Genomic DNA, 17,999 nt, shown 5'->3' on the forward strand with positions numbered 1-17,999 from the left:
GAGTCCACGCCGACCATCCATCACCTATTCACCTATTCACACCAGCTCTATTTAACCCAGTTTGGCATCCTACACATTAGGGGCAATTTACAGAAGCCATTTAACCTACAAACCCTCCGCATGTCTTTGGAACAGTTTGACAGGGATAGTGGGAGTATGGTGTTATGTAGCTGTAGTGTTGGCTACGCATGTGGAATACAAGGTGCCGCTCTTGAAGTTTGTGTGTGGCCACAGTCTAGCCCTAGAGGAGACGGGACAGCTGAGAAGTCAAGTCAAGCCACTTTTTATTTCTATAGCACATTTAAAAAACAACTCTCGTTGGCCAAAGGGCTTTACATTGGTGGAGGTACTAACGTTATCCAACATTGGTTCATAGATTAAGTACATACATATAGCCCTCCCTCAGAGGACGTCAAGAAAGGCTTGAGAGTAAAGATGAGTTTTAAGTCTCGACTGGAGGGGCAGTTCTGATGGGAAGAGGGATGCTGTTCCACAGTCTAGGAGCTGCAACCGCAAAAGTGCGGTCGCCCCTGAGCTTATGCCTAGACCGCGGGATGTTCAGTAACCCCAAGTCGGCCGATCTGAGGGACCTGGAGGTGGTGTGGTGGGTAAGCAGACTTTTGATGTAGGTGGGGGCAAGCCCGTTAAGGGCTTTGTAGACATAAAGAAGGATCTGGAAATGTATTCGGAACCGCACAGAGGGGAGCTAAATGGTTAGTGAGTGGGAGATCCAGTGGGCCTTGGCCGGCCCTTTGACAAAACGGCCACCTGGTCTACACTTGGTCTCGCCCATGTACAACAGACCGCATACACTGCTACGTGTGTCCATTCAACATCTAGCTGCATTGATGATTTATCTTTTTCCATGTATTGATCTGCCTCTTCTGTTTTTAGATTTTGTGACAAATCAAATTCTAATTTAATACACTAGTAACTAAAAGATGGAATTAACATTAAAAATTAAACATATTAATAAAATAATATGCACTAAAACTTAGACGTGTCGGTACGCTGCATTGGCATGTTCTATCACAGAAATAGCACTGGCATCATAGAATAGAATAGAATAGAATAGAATAGAATACCTTTATTGTCATTCAGACCTTACGGTCTGAACGAAATTTCGTGCCTGCAGTCATACATACAATCATACAATAATAAACAACAATAAACACAAATTAACACCACCACAGTGTATCCTCCAAGCACCTCCTCACTGTGGTGGAGGCAAAAATCTTAGGGTTACTGTCTCTTCCCTCCTCTTCTCCCTCTGCGCTGAGGAGATTCCCCACCGGGCGATGGTACCAACAGTCCCGCGGCTCACCGAACCCCGCAAACGGGCCGGTTCAAACACCGCGGCCCGGGGGTGGTCGAAGCTGCCGCCCTCCAGTCCAGCACACGCAGCCGCTGACCCGCGGCTCAACCCAGGACTCAGGTCACCGCCTCAGAACGCCGTCCCAGCCACCGGAGCACCGTTCCAGCCCCGAGCCGGATCGCCCTCACGTGAGTACCGTTCTCCCTCGGGCTGGGCCACTCCGACGTGAGTGCCGTTCTCCCTCGGGCTGGGCCACTCCGACGTGAGTGCCGTTCTCCCTCGGGCTGGGCCACTCCGACGTGAGTGCCGTTCTCCCTCGGGCTGGGCCACTCCGACGGGCCACAGCCCCTCACGGGAAAGTCTCTCAGCCCCTCGCCAGGCCGCTCTCACGAGAGCGCAGTTCCAGCCCCAGGCTGGGCCACCCTCACGGGAGCTCAGGGCGAGTCCTGTCAGCTGCCTCCAGAGTCCCGAGGTCGCCAGCTCCGCCATTAGGCCTCAGTGTAGACGGAGGCAGAGAAGGGGGATACGACAAAAAGGTCGTATTCCCCCGTAGGGAGAGACAGCAAGCCCCGTTTCACCCCCCCACCCCCACCCCACATAAACACGACCTAAAAACCAAAAACGTAACTAGACAAAACGAAAAAAAAATACAACACAAAAAAGTAAAAGACAAACGGACTGCAGGCGAGCCGCAGCCGTTCCCGGCGCCGCCACTTCCGGAATTCATATAAAGCATTGTAAATATTGTTAGAAAATTTTAAATTTCTGTCCTTTCTAAATGCTAGCATGGTCTTGGCAAGTCTCTCAAGTGACGCTGTTAATTCAATCTGAGTGAACCATGGTGATGGCAATTCCATACAACTAATACCTGTTGCAGAGTTTATATGATAGGTTGCCCTGTTCATGGCTTTTACATGTTTACACCTGCAGCAGTTTTGAAAGATGAATAAAACTTGTCCTTTGTTTACTGTCCATGGTATATGCTGTGTCTCAGCTGTGAATTTAGCCATTTGATTGTTTTGTAAGCTTCATGTAGTTGGCTTGTTGAGCATTGAGTTATATTGCTGCAGTTTTGTGCCCAGCTTTATGAAGGCTGGTGGAAGGACACTATTCTAACACAAGTCTGCTGATATTTCATCTCTGCAATTTGGTGAATGCCTATTTCACAAATCACTTGTTGCAGTCTCGATGACTTGGTGACTACTTTGCCAGGCTGTACTCTATCCCACACTGTAAGGGGCACAACACTCCAGCATGTATCACTAAGACTTTCCGCTTGGAAATTGAGCTGCTGTTTTAATTGCCTTTCTTTTTAAATTGTAGACAGTTTTCGAATTATCTTCACGTCAGAAAATATGGCAAAGGTACGAAACAGATTTTAAAATTAATTTTCTGAATGGTTAGTAATTTCTGGTGCTTAACAAAATCAAGTGTCAGTCAATCCCTTTGTTATAAATGTTGCGGTGACTGTTTAAGTTTAATAATTCAGATAATAAAATGTAGAATTGTATGTGTGTTTGCTGACAACAAATGAATTCCTAATTGACCCCAGTCTCTGGTATAGTTTGCTACCAGCCTGGATATGGGCTCAATGAAAGATGATGGCAGAGAGGTGGAGTTTAAATACTGACCTAATGAAAACTTTTTGGTGGATGTATATAGAACTCTACAGGTCCCTTGGCCCACAATGTCTATGCCGAACATGGTGTCAAGTTGTTCTAATCCCCTCAGCCTGCACATTATCCATATCCATCCATGCCCTGCATGTCTATGTGACTATTTAACAGTCTCTGTAACACCATCACTACCGCCTCTGGCAGGTCTATCTTCAGTTTAAACCAGCATCTGCAGTTGCTTCCTACACATTTCGTTTGCTTTCTACCGATTCGATCTACAGATTAACCTTTTGGGAATCCTGCACCAGCTCCCAAGTCCTTTTGCACCTCCGATTTCTGGGTTCGCTCCTCATTTAGAAAATAATCTACACCTTTATTCCTACCACCAAAATACACGACTCCACTATATTCCGTCTGCCACTCCTCTGCCCGCTCTCCCAACCTGCCCAAGTCCTTCTGCAGAGTGTCTGCTTTCTCTACAACACCTGCCCCTCCACCCATCATCTTAGGCCAAACTTGGCCACAAAGCCTTCGATCCCCTCGTCCAAATCATTAATGTACAACGTGAAGAGTAGCGGCCCCAGCACCGAGCCCTGCGGAACTCTGCTCCGAACATCCGTAGCCATAGACTTGTTCTCCACAGCAGCAGCTTGTCCATTCACCAGCGGGTGGGAGCTGTCTACAACTAACCACTCATGCCTGGCACCTTGATGTTTGGAACGACACTAACTTGGTCATCAGAATTGAAACCTTACAATATTTTCATTAGATTTATTACTGAATTGTAAAACTGAAGACGAGTTAATTAAATTTCACATCTCTTGTGCTGATGTTTTAATTAGAATAAAGACTTTGGGTAGAGGTGCAAGTCATGTGATCTTTCATTTTTAAGAACACTTCAAAAGATCCGCCGGAAAGTGCAAGAAGAACATTCTCTGCAGGATCTTTTATTCAAGAGTGCGTTTCGAGGCTCGCCTACAGCTCTACCACCCAGGTAAATCAGCTATTTCCCTGCTTGAAATATACCCACTGACTTGCCCTCCACTGCCTTCAATTCCACAGATTCACCACCCTCTGACTATAGAAATTCCTCCTCATCTCCTTTAATTCTGAGGCTGTGCCCTCTGGTTCTAGACTCTCCCACTAGTGGAAACATCCTCTCCACATCCACTGTATGCAAGCCTTTCACTATTCTGTACGTTTTAATGAGCCCCCCCCCCCCCCATGGTCTTGCTTTGAATGTTTGCCTTGCCAGTAAGTGTGTGTAGCACAACTTCTCTTGTTGAAAGATAAGCAGTGGTGGGCTCTATCAGTCGGTAGTAAAAGGGACATATGCAGTTAATTCCATAAAGTACATGCATTCTGCACACTTCCCATCCTGTCCACATCAACCAAATGGCTAACAAATTAGTTGCCATTGGGAGCTTTCCACATGAGCACGTTTTAGATGAGACTAAACTGTGAGATTTCCTGCGTGACATTGGAAGCATTTCATGGGAAAGCCTCCAACTATATTCCTGCAAACTCTCGCAGTGTAAACTACAACCAAATACCTTCAGGTATTACAGTGCATTATAAAACAAAAAGTCAACTTCATTGCTAATTATATCTTTCAGTACTCATAACCTATTTTTAAATGGGTCTAAATGTCATATGGACATTTTCATGAATGACCATGAAATGGGTAGTGTTAAATACAGAATCAGAATTATATATTTGATTAACACAGCACAATGGGTTAAAGGATTCCCATGACTGATCAATATGTCAAAATGATCTCAGATATTTGGTCCTTGTATGGATGATCTAATAGTGGAGTAAATAGAAATAGTCCTTCAAGATTAGAGACAGGGTTTTATTGCCAGCACGTAGAATAATTGATAATAGTAGCCTGAAGATGAGTCTCACCCGAAATGTCACCTATTCCTTGTCTCCACATATGCTGCCTGACCCGCTGAGTTACTCCAGCACTCTGTGAAACGTCACCTATCCACGTTCTCCACAGATGCTGCCTGACCCGCTGAGTTACTCCAGCATTTTGTGACTATCTGCAGAATAATTCAATGCTTCCATCTCCCACAACCTGTAACCGTATCTGGGTGTGGCACCATGTTTAATGTGTACGTCTGCATCCATACTAGTCCGTTGTGTCTGCAGCAAACTTAGTGACCACAGTGAAATTATCTTTAATTGTATTTACAGGGAAGACAAATTATCTTATCCACATGATGCCTGCAGGATTCATGGACATTTATACGTCAACAAAGTGGCAGGAAATTTCCACATCACAGTGGGCAAGTATGTCCATGTTTGATATCATCTGAACCTTCCCTTTTAAAACAGAATGACTAATTCAGACCAGTCTGAAGAAGGGCCTCGACCCGATAAACGTTACCCATTCTTTCCTCTAGAGATGCTGCCTGTCCCGCTGAGTTACTGCAGCATCTTGTGTTATCTTCGATTTAAACCAGCATCTGCAGTTCTTTCCCACACAAGATATTTGCTGTTGTTTCTGTGGGGGGGGGGGGGGGGGGGGGAGAGGTTTGGGCACAAGGCAAGCTGACTGGTCTTTCAGATCCACAGCAACTCTCTGACTATGGAACTGGGAGTAACCTTCAGTAAGAACCACGGACAGGATTGTAAAGAAGATCATGATAAAAATGTTTGCCAGGCGTGATCAATGGAAAGAGAAACGGCTAATGTTTCAGGTCTAGACGCCTTCATCAGAACAGATTTTCATGTCAAGTAGTTGAGCTGATATTTTCACTTATGTAGAAAATGTGTTAAGGGAATGCAATAGATAATTGCGAGAAAAATAATGGGTGACGTTTCGGGTCGAGATCCTTCTCCAGAGATGCTGCCTGTCCCGCTGAGTTACTCCAGCTTTTTGTGTCTATCTCCGGTTTAAACCAGCATCTGCAGTTCCTTCTTCCGCATAATACAGGATTTGTTACGGCTGTATTCAGTTGTTAAGTTATTTCCTATTAATTTCCAATGGATAATGCTTCTGTTCTAGGGCCATCCCTCACCCGAGAGGTCACGCACATATGGCAGCTCTTGTTAGTCACGATGGTGAGTACTGCTGCATCCTCATCCAGTAGACTATACATCCATTAACATTCTTCACCAAACTGCTGTCTGTTGTGTTACATACATGATAGTAATTAAAACTGTGAGTAATGAGACTGCTGGATGCGGTGAAGCTTCTGTACCTTCACCTGTACCTCTGGTGCTGCTGGATGCGGTGAAGCTTCTGTACCTTCACCTGTACCTCTGCTGCTGAGTCAGAACACTGTGCTCAAGTTTCTGGAGTAGGATCTTACCCATCCAATCCGATATTCCAGAGCAGTAGATCCGTACTGATCCCAGTCTGTATCCCAGTGTGGCCCTGTACTGATCCCAGTCTGTATCCCAGTGTGGCCCTGTACTGATCCCAGTGGATCCGTACTGATCCTGCTCCGTATCCCAGTGGGGTGATCTGTACTGATCCCAGTCTGTATCCCAGTGTGGCCCTGTACTGATCCTGGTCGGTATCCCAGTGTGGCCCTGTACTGATCCTGCTCCATATCCCAGTGGGGTGATCTGTACTGATCCTGCTCCATATCCCAGTGCGGTCCTGTACTGCTAGCATCGCTGGCTCCTGGAGAATTATCCAGGCTGAGACTGGCTGCCCCTCCCCTCCCCTGGCTGGGCTGATTTACACAGTCAGACAGCAACACTGACACAAGGGTGGGAGAGCTCAGGCCATGGGTTCCTTCCTACACTCCACAAGGCGTACAGGTTTGTAGGTTAATTGGCTTCTGTAAATTGTAAGTTGGCCCTAGTGTGTAGAATAGTGTTAGCGTACGGGGAGATCGCTGGCCAGCACGGACTCGCGGGGCCGAAAGGCCTGTTTCCGTGCTGTATCTCTGACGATTTAAACTGCACGTTCTCTATAATGTAACTGTAATAATGTGTTTAACCACAAGGAGGAGCTGGTGAGTCTCTGCAATAATATTCCATCATGTTGGCCTGTGTGACCATATATTCTGACAATAATTCTTTGTTGTCTGATTGTTTCATTGGGAAAAGTCAGAGAGGGAACAGACAAAAATGTTCCAGTGTAGAATCTTTGTCTTTCAATGTATTTGCATCAGCCCTGCTGTTTGTGACGATATGTTAAGACAACAGGTTGACATTTGCAGACATCGCTCCTAGGTCAATGACCATGTGCTGATTATATTAGTGTGGGGGCAAGTGCGTCTGTATAACACATTTTCTTTTTAATTTTTTTTCAGTGTATAATTTTTCTCATCGAATAGATCACTATTCATTCGGGGAGCCCATCCCAGGCATCATCAATCCGCTGGATGGAACAGAAAAAATCGCCATAGATCGTGAGTTTATTTTGTTATTTAGTCCAACAGTGCAGGGGGCGGCACGGTGGCACAGCGGGTAGTGTTGCTGCCTTACAGTGCCAGAACGCCGGTTACATCCTGACTACGGGCGCTGTCTGTACAGAGTTTGTAATTTCTCCCCGTGACCTGCGTGCGTTTTATCCGAGTGCTCCGGTTTCCTCCCACTCTCCAAAGTCATACAGGTTTGTAGGTTAATTGGCTTTGGTAAAGTTGTAAAATTGTCCCTAAAAGAGCATCCCGCTCCCGAGAAAGAAAAGAATGAGACGAAAGAGAAACGAGAAAGAGAAAGAGAAAGAGACTTAAAGAGAAAGAGAAGAAAGAGAAAGAAAACGTAAAGAAAGAGACAGGCCTACATCTCCCTCTACCTCTCCCTCTCATTCCCTCTCCCTCTCTCCCTCTCCTCCTCTCCCTCTCCCTCTCCTCTCCCTCTCCCTCTCCCTCTCCCTCTCCCTCTCCCTCTCCCTCTTCCTCTCCCTCTCCCTCTGACACACGTACTGCCAGTGGCAACATGGCTCTCACTTACAAATATGCAATAATCAATAACACATCAATAATCAGTAATTCTGTGTGACCAGACCATAACAGTGCAAAACTGAACAAAGCCCGTACAAGATCACAGTTGCTGAGGTTAGTGTTGTGTAGTGCTGGGAACGTCACCTATCCATGTTCACCACAGATGCTGCCTGACCCGCTGAGTTACTCCAGCACTCTGTGAAACGTCACCTATCCATGTTCACCACAGATGCTGCCTGACCCGCTGAGTTACTCCAGCACTCTGTGAAACGTCACCTATCCATGTTCTCCACAGATGCTGCCTGACCTGCTGAGTTACTCCAGCACTCTGTGAAACGTCACCTATCCATGTTCTCCACAGATGCTGCCTGACCCACTGAGTTACTCCAGCACTCTGTGAAACGTCACCTATCCATGTTCTCCACAGATGCTGCCTGACCCGCTGAGTTACTCCAGCACTCTGTGAAACGTCACCTATCCATGTTCCCCACAGATGCTGCCTGACCCGCTGAGTTACTCCAGCACTCTGTGAAACATCACCTATCCATGTTCACCACAGATGCTGCCTGACCCGCTGAGTTACTCCAGCACTCTGTGAAACGTCACCTATCCATGTTCACCACAGATGCTGCCTGACCCGCTGAGTTACTCCAGCACTCTGTTTATCTTTGTTGAGCCTGGTGCTCATGGTTTTACCAGCTCCTGCATCACCTTCCCCATGGTATCAGCGAGATGGGAGAGTGGCTAGGGTTAACTGCTGTGGGAGGTGTTATCTTGAGCATAGAGCTTGTTCAAGCCAGCTGCATGTAGCAGCATGCCAGAGCCCCCGGAGCTACGCCCTGCTCAGCCCCAACTCGCCAGTCAACAGTGTTTATTGTCATGTGTCCCAGGTAGAACCATGACATTCTTACTTGCTGCAGCACAACACAATCTGTAAACACTGGAATACATGTGTGGGAAAGAACAGCAGATGTTGGTTTAAACCTCAGATAGACACAAAATGCCCAAGTAACTCAGCAGGACAGGCAGCATCTCTGGAGAGAAAGAATGGGTGACGTTTCGGGTTCAGACTGAGGGTCTGAAAAAGGGTCTCGACCCGAACCGTCACCCATTCCTTCTTTCCAGAGATGCTGCCTGTCCTGCTGAGTTACTTGGGCATTTTGTGTCTGTGCTGGAGGGGACATGGGGCAAGTTGACCGACGTGGATCTGCCCACTGTGGTGGTGCGGTGGCAATGGTCTGTGCTTCCCCAACTAAGCCTGGCCCCAGAGGAGGTGTTCATTGGAGACACAAGGCTTGCCAGCCACAGTGACCAGAGCACACGGCACCATCACAGGCTGGCGTCAGCACCAACCACTGGGAAAACTGACTCCAGTGCACACACTCGAATCACTCGTGTCCATTACAAATGTGTTTTCTGTTCTTTAGATAATCAGATGTTTCAATACTTCATCACAATTGTGCCAACAAAACTTAACACGTACAAGTTCACGGCAGAAACCCATCAGTATTCAGTGACAGAACGGGTGAGTCACTTGCCCTTCCTTCCTCACCCACTGTGTCCTTAAACCTTGCTCCATTGCTGCTGGTGCTGGTGCTGGTGCGCGTGTGTGTACGTGTACGTGTGTGTGTGCGCGCGTGTACGTGTGTGCGCGTGTACGTGTGTGTGCGCGTGTACGTGTGTGTGCGCGCGTGTACGTGTGTGTGCGCGCGTGTACGTGTGTGTGCGCGTGTGCGTGTACGTGTGTACGTGTACGTGTGTGCGCGTGTACGTGTGTGTGTGGTGCGTGTTGTATTTTGTTGCATTGCTCTGTTGTAGTGCCCACTTATTGTGAGGAGCGCTGGTGTGGGTGGGTGGGTGACGTGTGACTCGTGTCGTTGCCCCGTCCGTCCAACGCTGTGTGATTGGGCAAGGTTTCATGCATAGTGATCAATGATTACACTGCCCCCACATGGACCAGTCACCCCTGCCGCTGCCAGGCATTGAGTTCAGCTCATGTGTATCACTCCCCAGGCTAGCTATTAATCACACTCTTGCAAATGCACTAATGATTTGTTGAGCATTAGAATTAGAATTAGAATTTCCTTTATTGTCATTCAGACCTTTCGGTCTGAACGAAATTTCGTGCCTGCAGTCATACATACAATAATAAACAACAATAAACACAAATTAACATCCACCACAGTGAGTCCTCCAAGCACCTCCTCACTGTGGTGGAGGCAAAAATCTTAGGGTTGCAGTCTCTTCCCTCCTCTTCTCCCTCTGCGCTGAGGCGATTCCCCACCGGGCGATGGTATTAAGTGAACGACTGTCTGTGTGTGAGAGTCTGCGTGCGTGTGTGCATGTGTGTGCGTGTATATGTGTGTGGTGAATGTAACGTTGCTTTAGCAAATTTGCAGATGACACAAAGCTGGGTGGCAGTGTGAACTATGAGGAGGCTGCTACGAGAATGCAGGGTGACTTGGACAGGTTGGGTGAGTGGGCAGATGCATGGCAGATGCAGTTTAATGTGGATAAATGTGAGGTTATCCACTTTGGTAGCAAAAATAGGAAGGCAGATTTCTATCTAAATGATGTCGTTGGGAAAAGGGGAAGTACAACGGGATCTGGGGGTCCTTGTTCATCAGCTAATGAAAGTAAGCATGCAGGTACTGCAGGCAGTGAAGAAAGCGAATGGCATGTTGGCCTTTATAACAAGAGGAGTTGAGTATAGGAGCAAATAGCAAAGAGCAGTTGTACAGGGCCCTAGTGAGACCACACCTGGAGTATTGTGTACAGTTTTAGTCCCCTAATTTGAGGAAGGACATTCTTGCTACTGAGGGAGTGCAGCGTAGGTTCACAAGGTTAATTCCTGGGATGCCAGGACTGTCATGCTGAGAGAATGGACTTGTATATGGCTGGGCTTGTATACTCTGGAATTTAGAAGGATGAAGGGGATCTTATTGAAACATATAAAATTATTAAGTGTTTGGACTAGAGGCAGGAAACATGTTCCTGATGTTGTGGTAGTCCAGAACCAGGGACCACACACAGTTTAAGAATATGGGGTAAGTCATTTTTGAACGGAGACGAGGAAACACTTTTTCTCACAGAGTTGTGAGTCTGAGGAATTCTCTGCCTCAGAGGGCGGTGGAGGTAGGTTCTCTGAATACTTTCAAGAGAGAGCCAGATAGAGCTCTTAAAGATAGTGGGAATATGGGGAGAAGGCAGGAACGGGGTAGTGATTGTAGATGATCAGCCATGATCACATTAAATGGCGGTGCTGGCTTGAAGGGCCGAATGGCCTACTCCTGCACCAATTGTCTATTGTTTGCGTGGGGTGGTGAGAGGCTGTGTGTGTGTATGAGTGAGTGTGTGTGCGTGAGTGTGTATGTCTATGTTGGTCACGTGGGGTGTGCGGGGCTGAGTGAGTGTGTATGTCTATGTTGGTCACGTGGGGGGTGATGCGCTGCGCTGACGTTGGGCGTTACCGTTACAGGAGCGGGTGTGTGCGTGTGCGCTCGTGTGTCTATGTTGGCCACGTAGGGGGTGATGCGCTGCGCTGACGTTGGCCGTTGCCGTTACAGGAGCGGGTGTGTGTGTGTGTGTCTATGTTGGCCACATGGGGGGTGATGCGCTGCGCTGACGTTGGCCGTTGCCGTTACAGGAGCGGGTGTGTGTGTGTGTGTGTGTGTGTGTCTATGTTGGCCATGTGGGGGGTGATGCGCTGCGCTGACGTTGGGCGTTGCCGTTACAGGAGCGGGTGTGTGTGTGTGCGCTCGTGTGTCTATGTTGGCCACATGGGGGGTGATGCGCTGCGCTGACGTTGGCCGTTGCCGTTACAGGAGCGGGTGTGTGTGTGTGTGTGCGTGCGTGTGTCTATGTTGGCCACATGGGGGGTGATGCGCTGCGCTGACGTTGGCCGTTGCCGTTACAGGAGCGGGTGATTGACCATGCCGCTGGCAGCCACGGGGTGTCGGGCATTTTTATGAAGTACGACATCAGCTCTCTAATGGTGACGGTGACGGAGCTGCACATGCCCCTGGGGCAGTTCCTCGTCCGCTTGTGTGGGATCGTTGGAGGCATCTTCTCCACCACAGGCAAGTGTTCCCCATCTCCACCTGCCTGCTGGCTACAGATGAGGGGCTGTTACTCTGCATCCTGTGCTGCAGCTGAACAAATAGCCTCCATAGCTGAATGCACAATAGACAATTGTAAACAAAATGGTGTGGTTGCAGCAGTACAATGCTGGTGGTTCTGGAGTTGTTGGTGTCCCCAGTGCCCGCTGTGTACGGTGCAAGGACAGTGTCTGATTCGGCTCCACTTCCTCCTCCTGAGATCCTCCAGTGAGGATGTTCAGCCTGGGCCGGTGGTTACAGTGTCACGGTGCCCTGGTAATGTCATGGCTGACACAGGAACCCTTACACCAACACTACCCTGGCCCTTGGCCAAGATCCCAACTCGGTGCGGTATCCAAAGCTGGCCCCTCACTCGAACAAACTCCCATTCACCCGCTTGCCGCTTTATTAACCATTGCCAATGAACAACCAAGACTTGTGTAGGTTTATTATCGCTACACATGCTGCATTCTAGTGAGATGGTATGTGCGTGCTCTCTGATCAGATCATGTGTTGGATCAAGCCAATGCCTAGTACAGTAGAGGGGGTGAAGACGAGGATCTCTGTGTGCAGTGAACTTTCTCAGTATTGGAGAGGAACTGTTACACAGATAGACTCAAGTCCGCAATGCTGCAGGTTGGAGAATCGGGACTAACCCAGCTTCTGGGAGCCCCGTTCAAGACAAAGAAACATACAATAGGTGCAGGAGTAGGCCATTCAGCCCTTCGAGCCAGCACTGCCATTTAATATGATCATGGCTGATCATCCACAATCAGTATCCCGTTCCTGCTTTCTCCCCGTATCCCTTGATTCCGTTAGCCCCAAGAGCTAAATCTAACTCTCACTTGAAAACATCCAGTGAATCGACCTCCACTGCCTTCTGTGGCAGAGAATTCCACAGATTCACAACTCTCTGGGTGAAAAAGTGTTTCCTCATCTCAGTCCTAAATGGCCTACCCGATATTCTTAAACTGTGACCCCTGGTTCTGAATCCCCCAACACCTGGAGCATGTTTCCTTCATTTAGCATGTCCAATCCCTTAAGAATTTTATGTTTCTATAAGATAACCTCTCATCCTACGAAACCCCCGTGTCGGGGTGATCAAAGCCCCCGTGTCGGGGTGATCAAAGCCCCCGTATGGGGGCGGTGATCATTGCTGGAACTTCACCGTCATCCAGTAAATGTTATTTAGCCCTGAAGCTGATCCATCTCCTGGCAACGTGTTATTTTCCCTCGTCAAACAGTTCTCTTTATTTCCCACGATTAGTCCATGATATAACCAGTATGTGAACAATCCATTTTCTCTTAAAACTAAAGATAGACACAAAAAGCTGGAGTAACTCATTGCCATTTTCTCTGGAGAGAAGGAATGGGTCTGAAGAAGGGTCTTGACCCGAAACGTCACCCGTTCCTTCTCTCCAGAGATGCTGCCTGTCCCGCTGAGCTGCTCCAGCTTTTGTGTCACTACACATTCCTGTTGCTTTTTGTGGCAATGAATTTTAGCTACCAATTCAAAAAAGCATTTCACTTTATCTGGAAAGAAATTGGATGTTGCTCTTGCAGTTGCTGGCAGTTGTTCTGCATGGCGCATACGTCTCAGATTTACGCTCAATGGACCAGTAAACATTCAGTCCATGCAGCTGGCGAGGAACATGTTCTCCGTAGTCATGCTGCAAGGGTTTGTACAGTTACTGGCATGTTGTCACTTGTGGGTAGAGCACCAAGGCAAATTCCTTGTATGTTAATACTTGAACCGTATTCATTCATTCATTCAGTACTTCTAAATAAAGCATACCATACAGATTTATGCTCAATGTACCAGTAAATGTTATTGGATCGGTTTGGTAGATGTAGCTGAGGAGAGGACTCTGCCGCGCGGGTTTGAGGGTTGCTGGTGTAGTTGTGAACAACACATACCGTACAGATTGATGCTCGATGCACCGGTAAAGGTTGAGTAGATGTCGTTGACGTGGAATCTGTTCTCCGTAGGCATGCTGCACGGATTTGTGGGGTTCTTGGTCGATGTGGTCTGCTGCCGTTTCAAGCTCGGAGCCTACAAACCTAAAGCCGTAAGTTCCCACTGTTTCTCTTCTTACGTCAGCCCGGTGTTCAGCATTGTCCCCTGGTGCTCACTGGTTCCATACACGCAGCTGAACATCCTTGACTTCAGCAACGAAGCCTGCCGCTTCACTTGGGACAAACTTCAGCCTCATCAAGGACGATTCCTCCACTTGGAAAAGGATCCGGTTTTGTTGACAAATTCTGTAATAATCTTTGAATCGTTACATGGGTACACACATTTATTTTAGCATGAAACTTTGTAAATTCTCTCAACATATGTCATTCAAAGTTGAAGGACGTCCAATAATAAAACCAGTCAAACACAGACCAGGTTGAACAGACTCTATAAACTATGAACGTTCCCAGATATTGTGTCCTCAGTATATTGATGTGAGATCTGCCCTTGGACTCAGCATTCTGTCGTCTGCAGCAGTTTATTTTCTGCAGAAATAAGGCAGTAAAAACCATGACTGCTTTTCCAGTTCACGCCTGCATGTCGATACCGCTCTTGAAATAACCGCTGAAAATAAACCCGGAGAATATTGTTGATTCTAAACTTAGTAATATTCCTGTAATTGGAATCAATGTCGTGGATATGTTGACAGACGTGGCCATTCTGGGCCTGGTGATGGAATACAACTAACAACTAACTGGGCCAGTTCAGTAGCGCAGAGGGTAGAGCCACTGCCTCACAGCACCAGAAACCCGGGTTAGATCCTGACCTCTGGTGCTGTCTGTGTGGAGTTTGCATGTTCTCCAAGTGACTGCATGGGTTTTCTTCCACATCCGACAGACGTGCGGGTTTGTAGGTTAATCGGCCCTCTGTAAATTGCCCGAATGTGTAGGGAGTGGATGAGAAAGTGGGATAACATAGAACTGGTGTGAACAGGTGATCACTGGTCAGCGTGGAATCGTTAGGCCAATGGGCCTGTTTCCATGCTATGTCTTTAAACCTTCCTGACAGACAGATTTTGTATGTTGTTTTAGTTTAAGAGATACAGCGCGGAAACAGGCCCTTCGGCCCACCTGGTCCGCACCGACCAGCGATCCCCGCATACTAACACTATCCTACAGACACGAGGGACAATGTTTACATTTATTCCAAGCCAATTAACCTGTACGTCTTTCGAGTGTGGGAGGAAACCGAAGGTCTCGGAGAAACCCCACGCAGGTCACGAGGAGAAGGTACAAACTCCGTACTGTCTGCACCCGTAGACGGGATGGAACCCGGGTCTCTGGCGCTGCAAACGCTGTAAGGCAGCAACCCTACCGCTGCACCATCGTGCCGTGCCCCCTGTCGTGTGTGACTATATTTAACTTTGACTGTTTTCCATGCGTTTTTGTTTTTCAGGCGACTGCACTCGATGGCCACATAAATAATCATTCTGTCCCAATTCTAGATGACTGTGAACACTAGCGTTATGCAGGGATGAAAATGGATCAAAAACTCTCCTCAAATCTTGATGTGCGCAAAAAAAAACTATTTTTGGATGGCACAATTTTGTTTTAATAAATCGTTAGTTGCGTTCTAGAATCTACAATTCCAATCCCACTCAAGACATTATAGGTCAAGTAGTTTTATTACCTCTGGATGATGGTCTGCTTTTAAATGATTCCGTGTCTTTATTTAAAAGAAACTCAGAGACGTTCAATGTCAAGTCGTAGAATGACCTTCGGATGATGGACTGGTTACTAAATTCAATGTTTCATTTAAAATAAAAAGGGAAAATGATCAGTATTCTGTGGTCATACTTCAACTACGAGATTGCTGGCAACCCAACAAGGTTTTATACAACACGACTCCGTTAGTGATGGTACAGCATTTATTTCACAGCTTCACCAGAGGAGGCACGGGAATGTTTGTATCAGATCCCTCGTGACCATTCTGGGCCACCCTGATCCTCTACCTTACCTGTGGAAGTCATCCAAGAGCCCGTGTACTTCACACACCACCTAACTCTTATCAGGAGCTCATCATGATCCGGATATTTATCTTTGGAGATTTTTCCTACTGTTTTTTATAGACTGAAGATTGACAGTAAATTAGTGGGAATTACAGTAATTGAGAATTGTTGATGCTACTTCTTCTTGCGAATGAAACATAAATAAGCCAAAGGAATAGTTAGATCTCAAGCCGGGTGGGTATCTCTGTTGGCGTCAGTGTCTGCCAGGCCCTGACACACCTCCAGTTGGTGGGTGGTAGAGCGGGCACCCAGAGATGACATGGTTGGCTGTCTGTTGTTCTATTGGTGTGTGACTGGCTATTGCTGCTTCCTTGTCATTAGGTTGCATTGAACCAGCTATCATTCACAGGGCCCTGGTAGTCTCTGCTGTGAATGTGTTTACTTCACACATTGAGTTGGTTGGTGACCCAACACAAAATCCTCCAGCGGTCTATGTGTGGACATCTGATGTTTGCACTGATTCACACTGTTGTAAAACCTCTCCAGCATCAGTCTGGGTGAGTGTGACACAAACTGACTACAACAAATATTTAGCAGATTGACCAAGACACGCTGTGTGAGCAGGCATGTCCAATCTGTGTTGATGGATCGCTGCCAACCCTCTCCAAGTGAAGCAAGTCCACTATGTTCTGTAAAATATTCACGGTTTCTCCCTGTACTGGAGCCCAGTAGTCTCTGCATTGGGAAGTCAGTCGTAATCGACTATAGGATAAACTTTGTGCTTATACTGTAAGGTGAGTTTACTAGAATTCCAAAAACATAACATCTCACTTTGTAACTTGTAATACAGGCACGTTTTCAATCGCGGGTGGGTGCCCAAACGTGGATTCTTTGTTTGACAAACGCATGTTGCCGGTTTTGGTGAAATGTGGCGTTGAGTCGACAAGATTAACATTGGTGGTGGTTTAATATTTTACTGAGGGAATGGGAGTTTAATGGGAGGAATGGAAATGTCACAAGAATTGTCTTTGCCGGTAATGGTCACTGTCTTGTCTGTTGAGTGTTGAAGAGTTGTACACACCTACAAGTGGCAACCTGCATTACATTCTGGGGATATGGTCTCTGTATGATCTGTGATGCACACCAAGATGTCTGGCCTGTCGTGCTGTACTTGGAAATGTTTCAATCATCTCTACTCTGTTTAACCTGATAATCTGTGAATTCCCATTTAATGTGTAGGAAGGAACTGCAGTTGCTGGTTTAAATCGAGATAAGACACAAAATGCTTCAAACTGATCAGTCTGAAGAAGGGTCTCGAGCTGAAACATCACCCATTCCTTCTCTCCACAGATACTGCCTGTCCCGCTGAGTTACTCCAGCATTTTGTGACTAGTTCCAATTTAACCTTGTCTGTTGCTATCTTTCTGGCATGACCAATACTCCATCTCATTGCTGGATTGAATGGCCATTGTTACACAGGTTCTACAAAGAGGAACTGAAATCTCCTAATTGCCAGCAATGTTTCTTTAAGCTGGTATTCATGAACAAAAGAATGCTTCGTAATATACATCACTACTTTAGTGTTTAAACAAACACCCACCTTGCTGTAACGGGAAGGTATTTCATCAAATGAAGGTAGACAAAAATGCTGGAGAAACTCAGCGGGTGAGGCAGCATCTATGGAGCGAAGGAAATAGGTGGAGTTACGGGTCGAGACCCTTCTTCAGACCTCGCGAGCTGAATCCCCCTCATGGCAGCTTATAAAGGTACACATTGGTGCATAGGAACATCTCGGCTGTCAGAGCAGAGATCTGAGTGGCCGGTTTCAACGTACACTTGCAGGTAAAGATATATTTGTCTAATGCAAGGACATAAATATTCAGTTGGCAGAGTTGTCTGTTTCTGTGTAGTTGACAAAGGCTTCTTGATGGGCAGAATCTACATAACGGACGGAGTATTCCCTCAGCTTCAGGAAGATGAGGTTTTCCAAGCGTTGTCTCCTCTTCATAACCAAGGTTGCCCCAATCTGTGGGCTGGCCAGTGTTCACCACCTTTGGCAAATCTTCTTTGTTCCTGGGCGTTGCATCTACAGAGAA

The 17,999-nt window shown here is 47.0% G+C and overlaps 1 protein-coding gene across 3 annotated transcripts in view; it reads left to right on the forward strand.

The window, feature by feature from the left end:
• Positions 1-15,737, forward strand: part of ergic2 (ERGIC and golgi 2) — a 27,638-nt gene extending 11,901 nt beyond the window's left edge. For all 3 annotated transcript variants that reach the window (XM_033037400.1, XM_033037399.1, XM_033037398.1), the window contains exons 6-14: positions 2,639-2,679; positions 3,824-3,925; positions 5,134-5,229; positions 5,948-6,003; positions 7,209-7,307; positions 9,269-9,366; positions 11,758-11,920; positions 13,928-14,007; positions 15,351-15,737. In XM_033037400.1, coding sequence (XP_032893291.1) covers positions 2,639-2,679; positions 3,824-3,925; positions 5,134-5,229; positions 5,948-6,003; positions 7,209-7,307; positions 9,269-9,366; positions 11,758-11,920; positions 13,928-14,007; positions 15,351-15,416 — 801 coding nt within the window. In that variant the 3' untranslated portion in view covers positions 15,417-15,737. The remainder of the gene's footprint in view (positions 1-2,638; positions 2,680-3,823; positions 3,926-5,133; positions 5,230-5,947; positions 6,004-7,208; positions 7,308-9,268; positions 9,367-11,757; positions 11,921-13,927; positions 14,008-15,350) is intronic.
• The last annotated feature ends 2,262 nt before the right edge of the window (positions 15,738-17,999 follow it).

This window comes from Amblyraja radiata, chromosome 19, assembly GCF_010909765.2.
Source record: "Amblyraja radiata isolate CabotCenter1 chromosome 19, sAmbRad1.1.pri, whole genome shotgun sequence".
NCBI lineage: Eukaryota > Metazoa > Chordata > Chondrichthyes > Rajiformes > Rajidae > Amblyraja > Amblyraja radiata.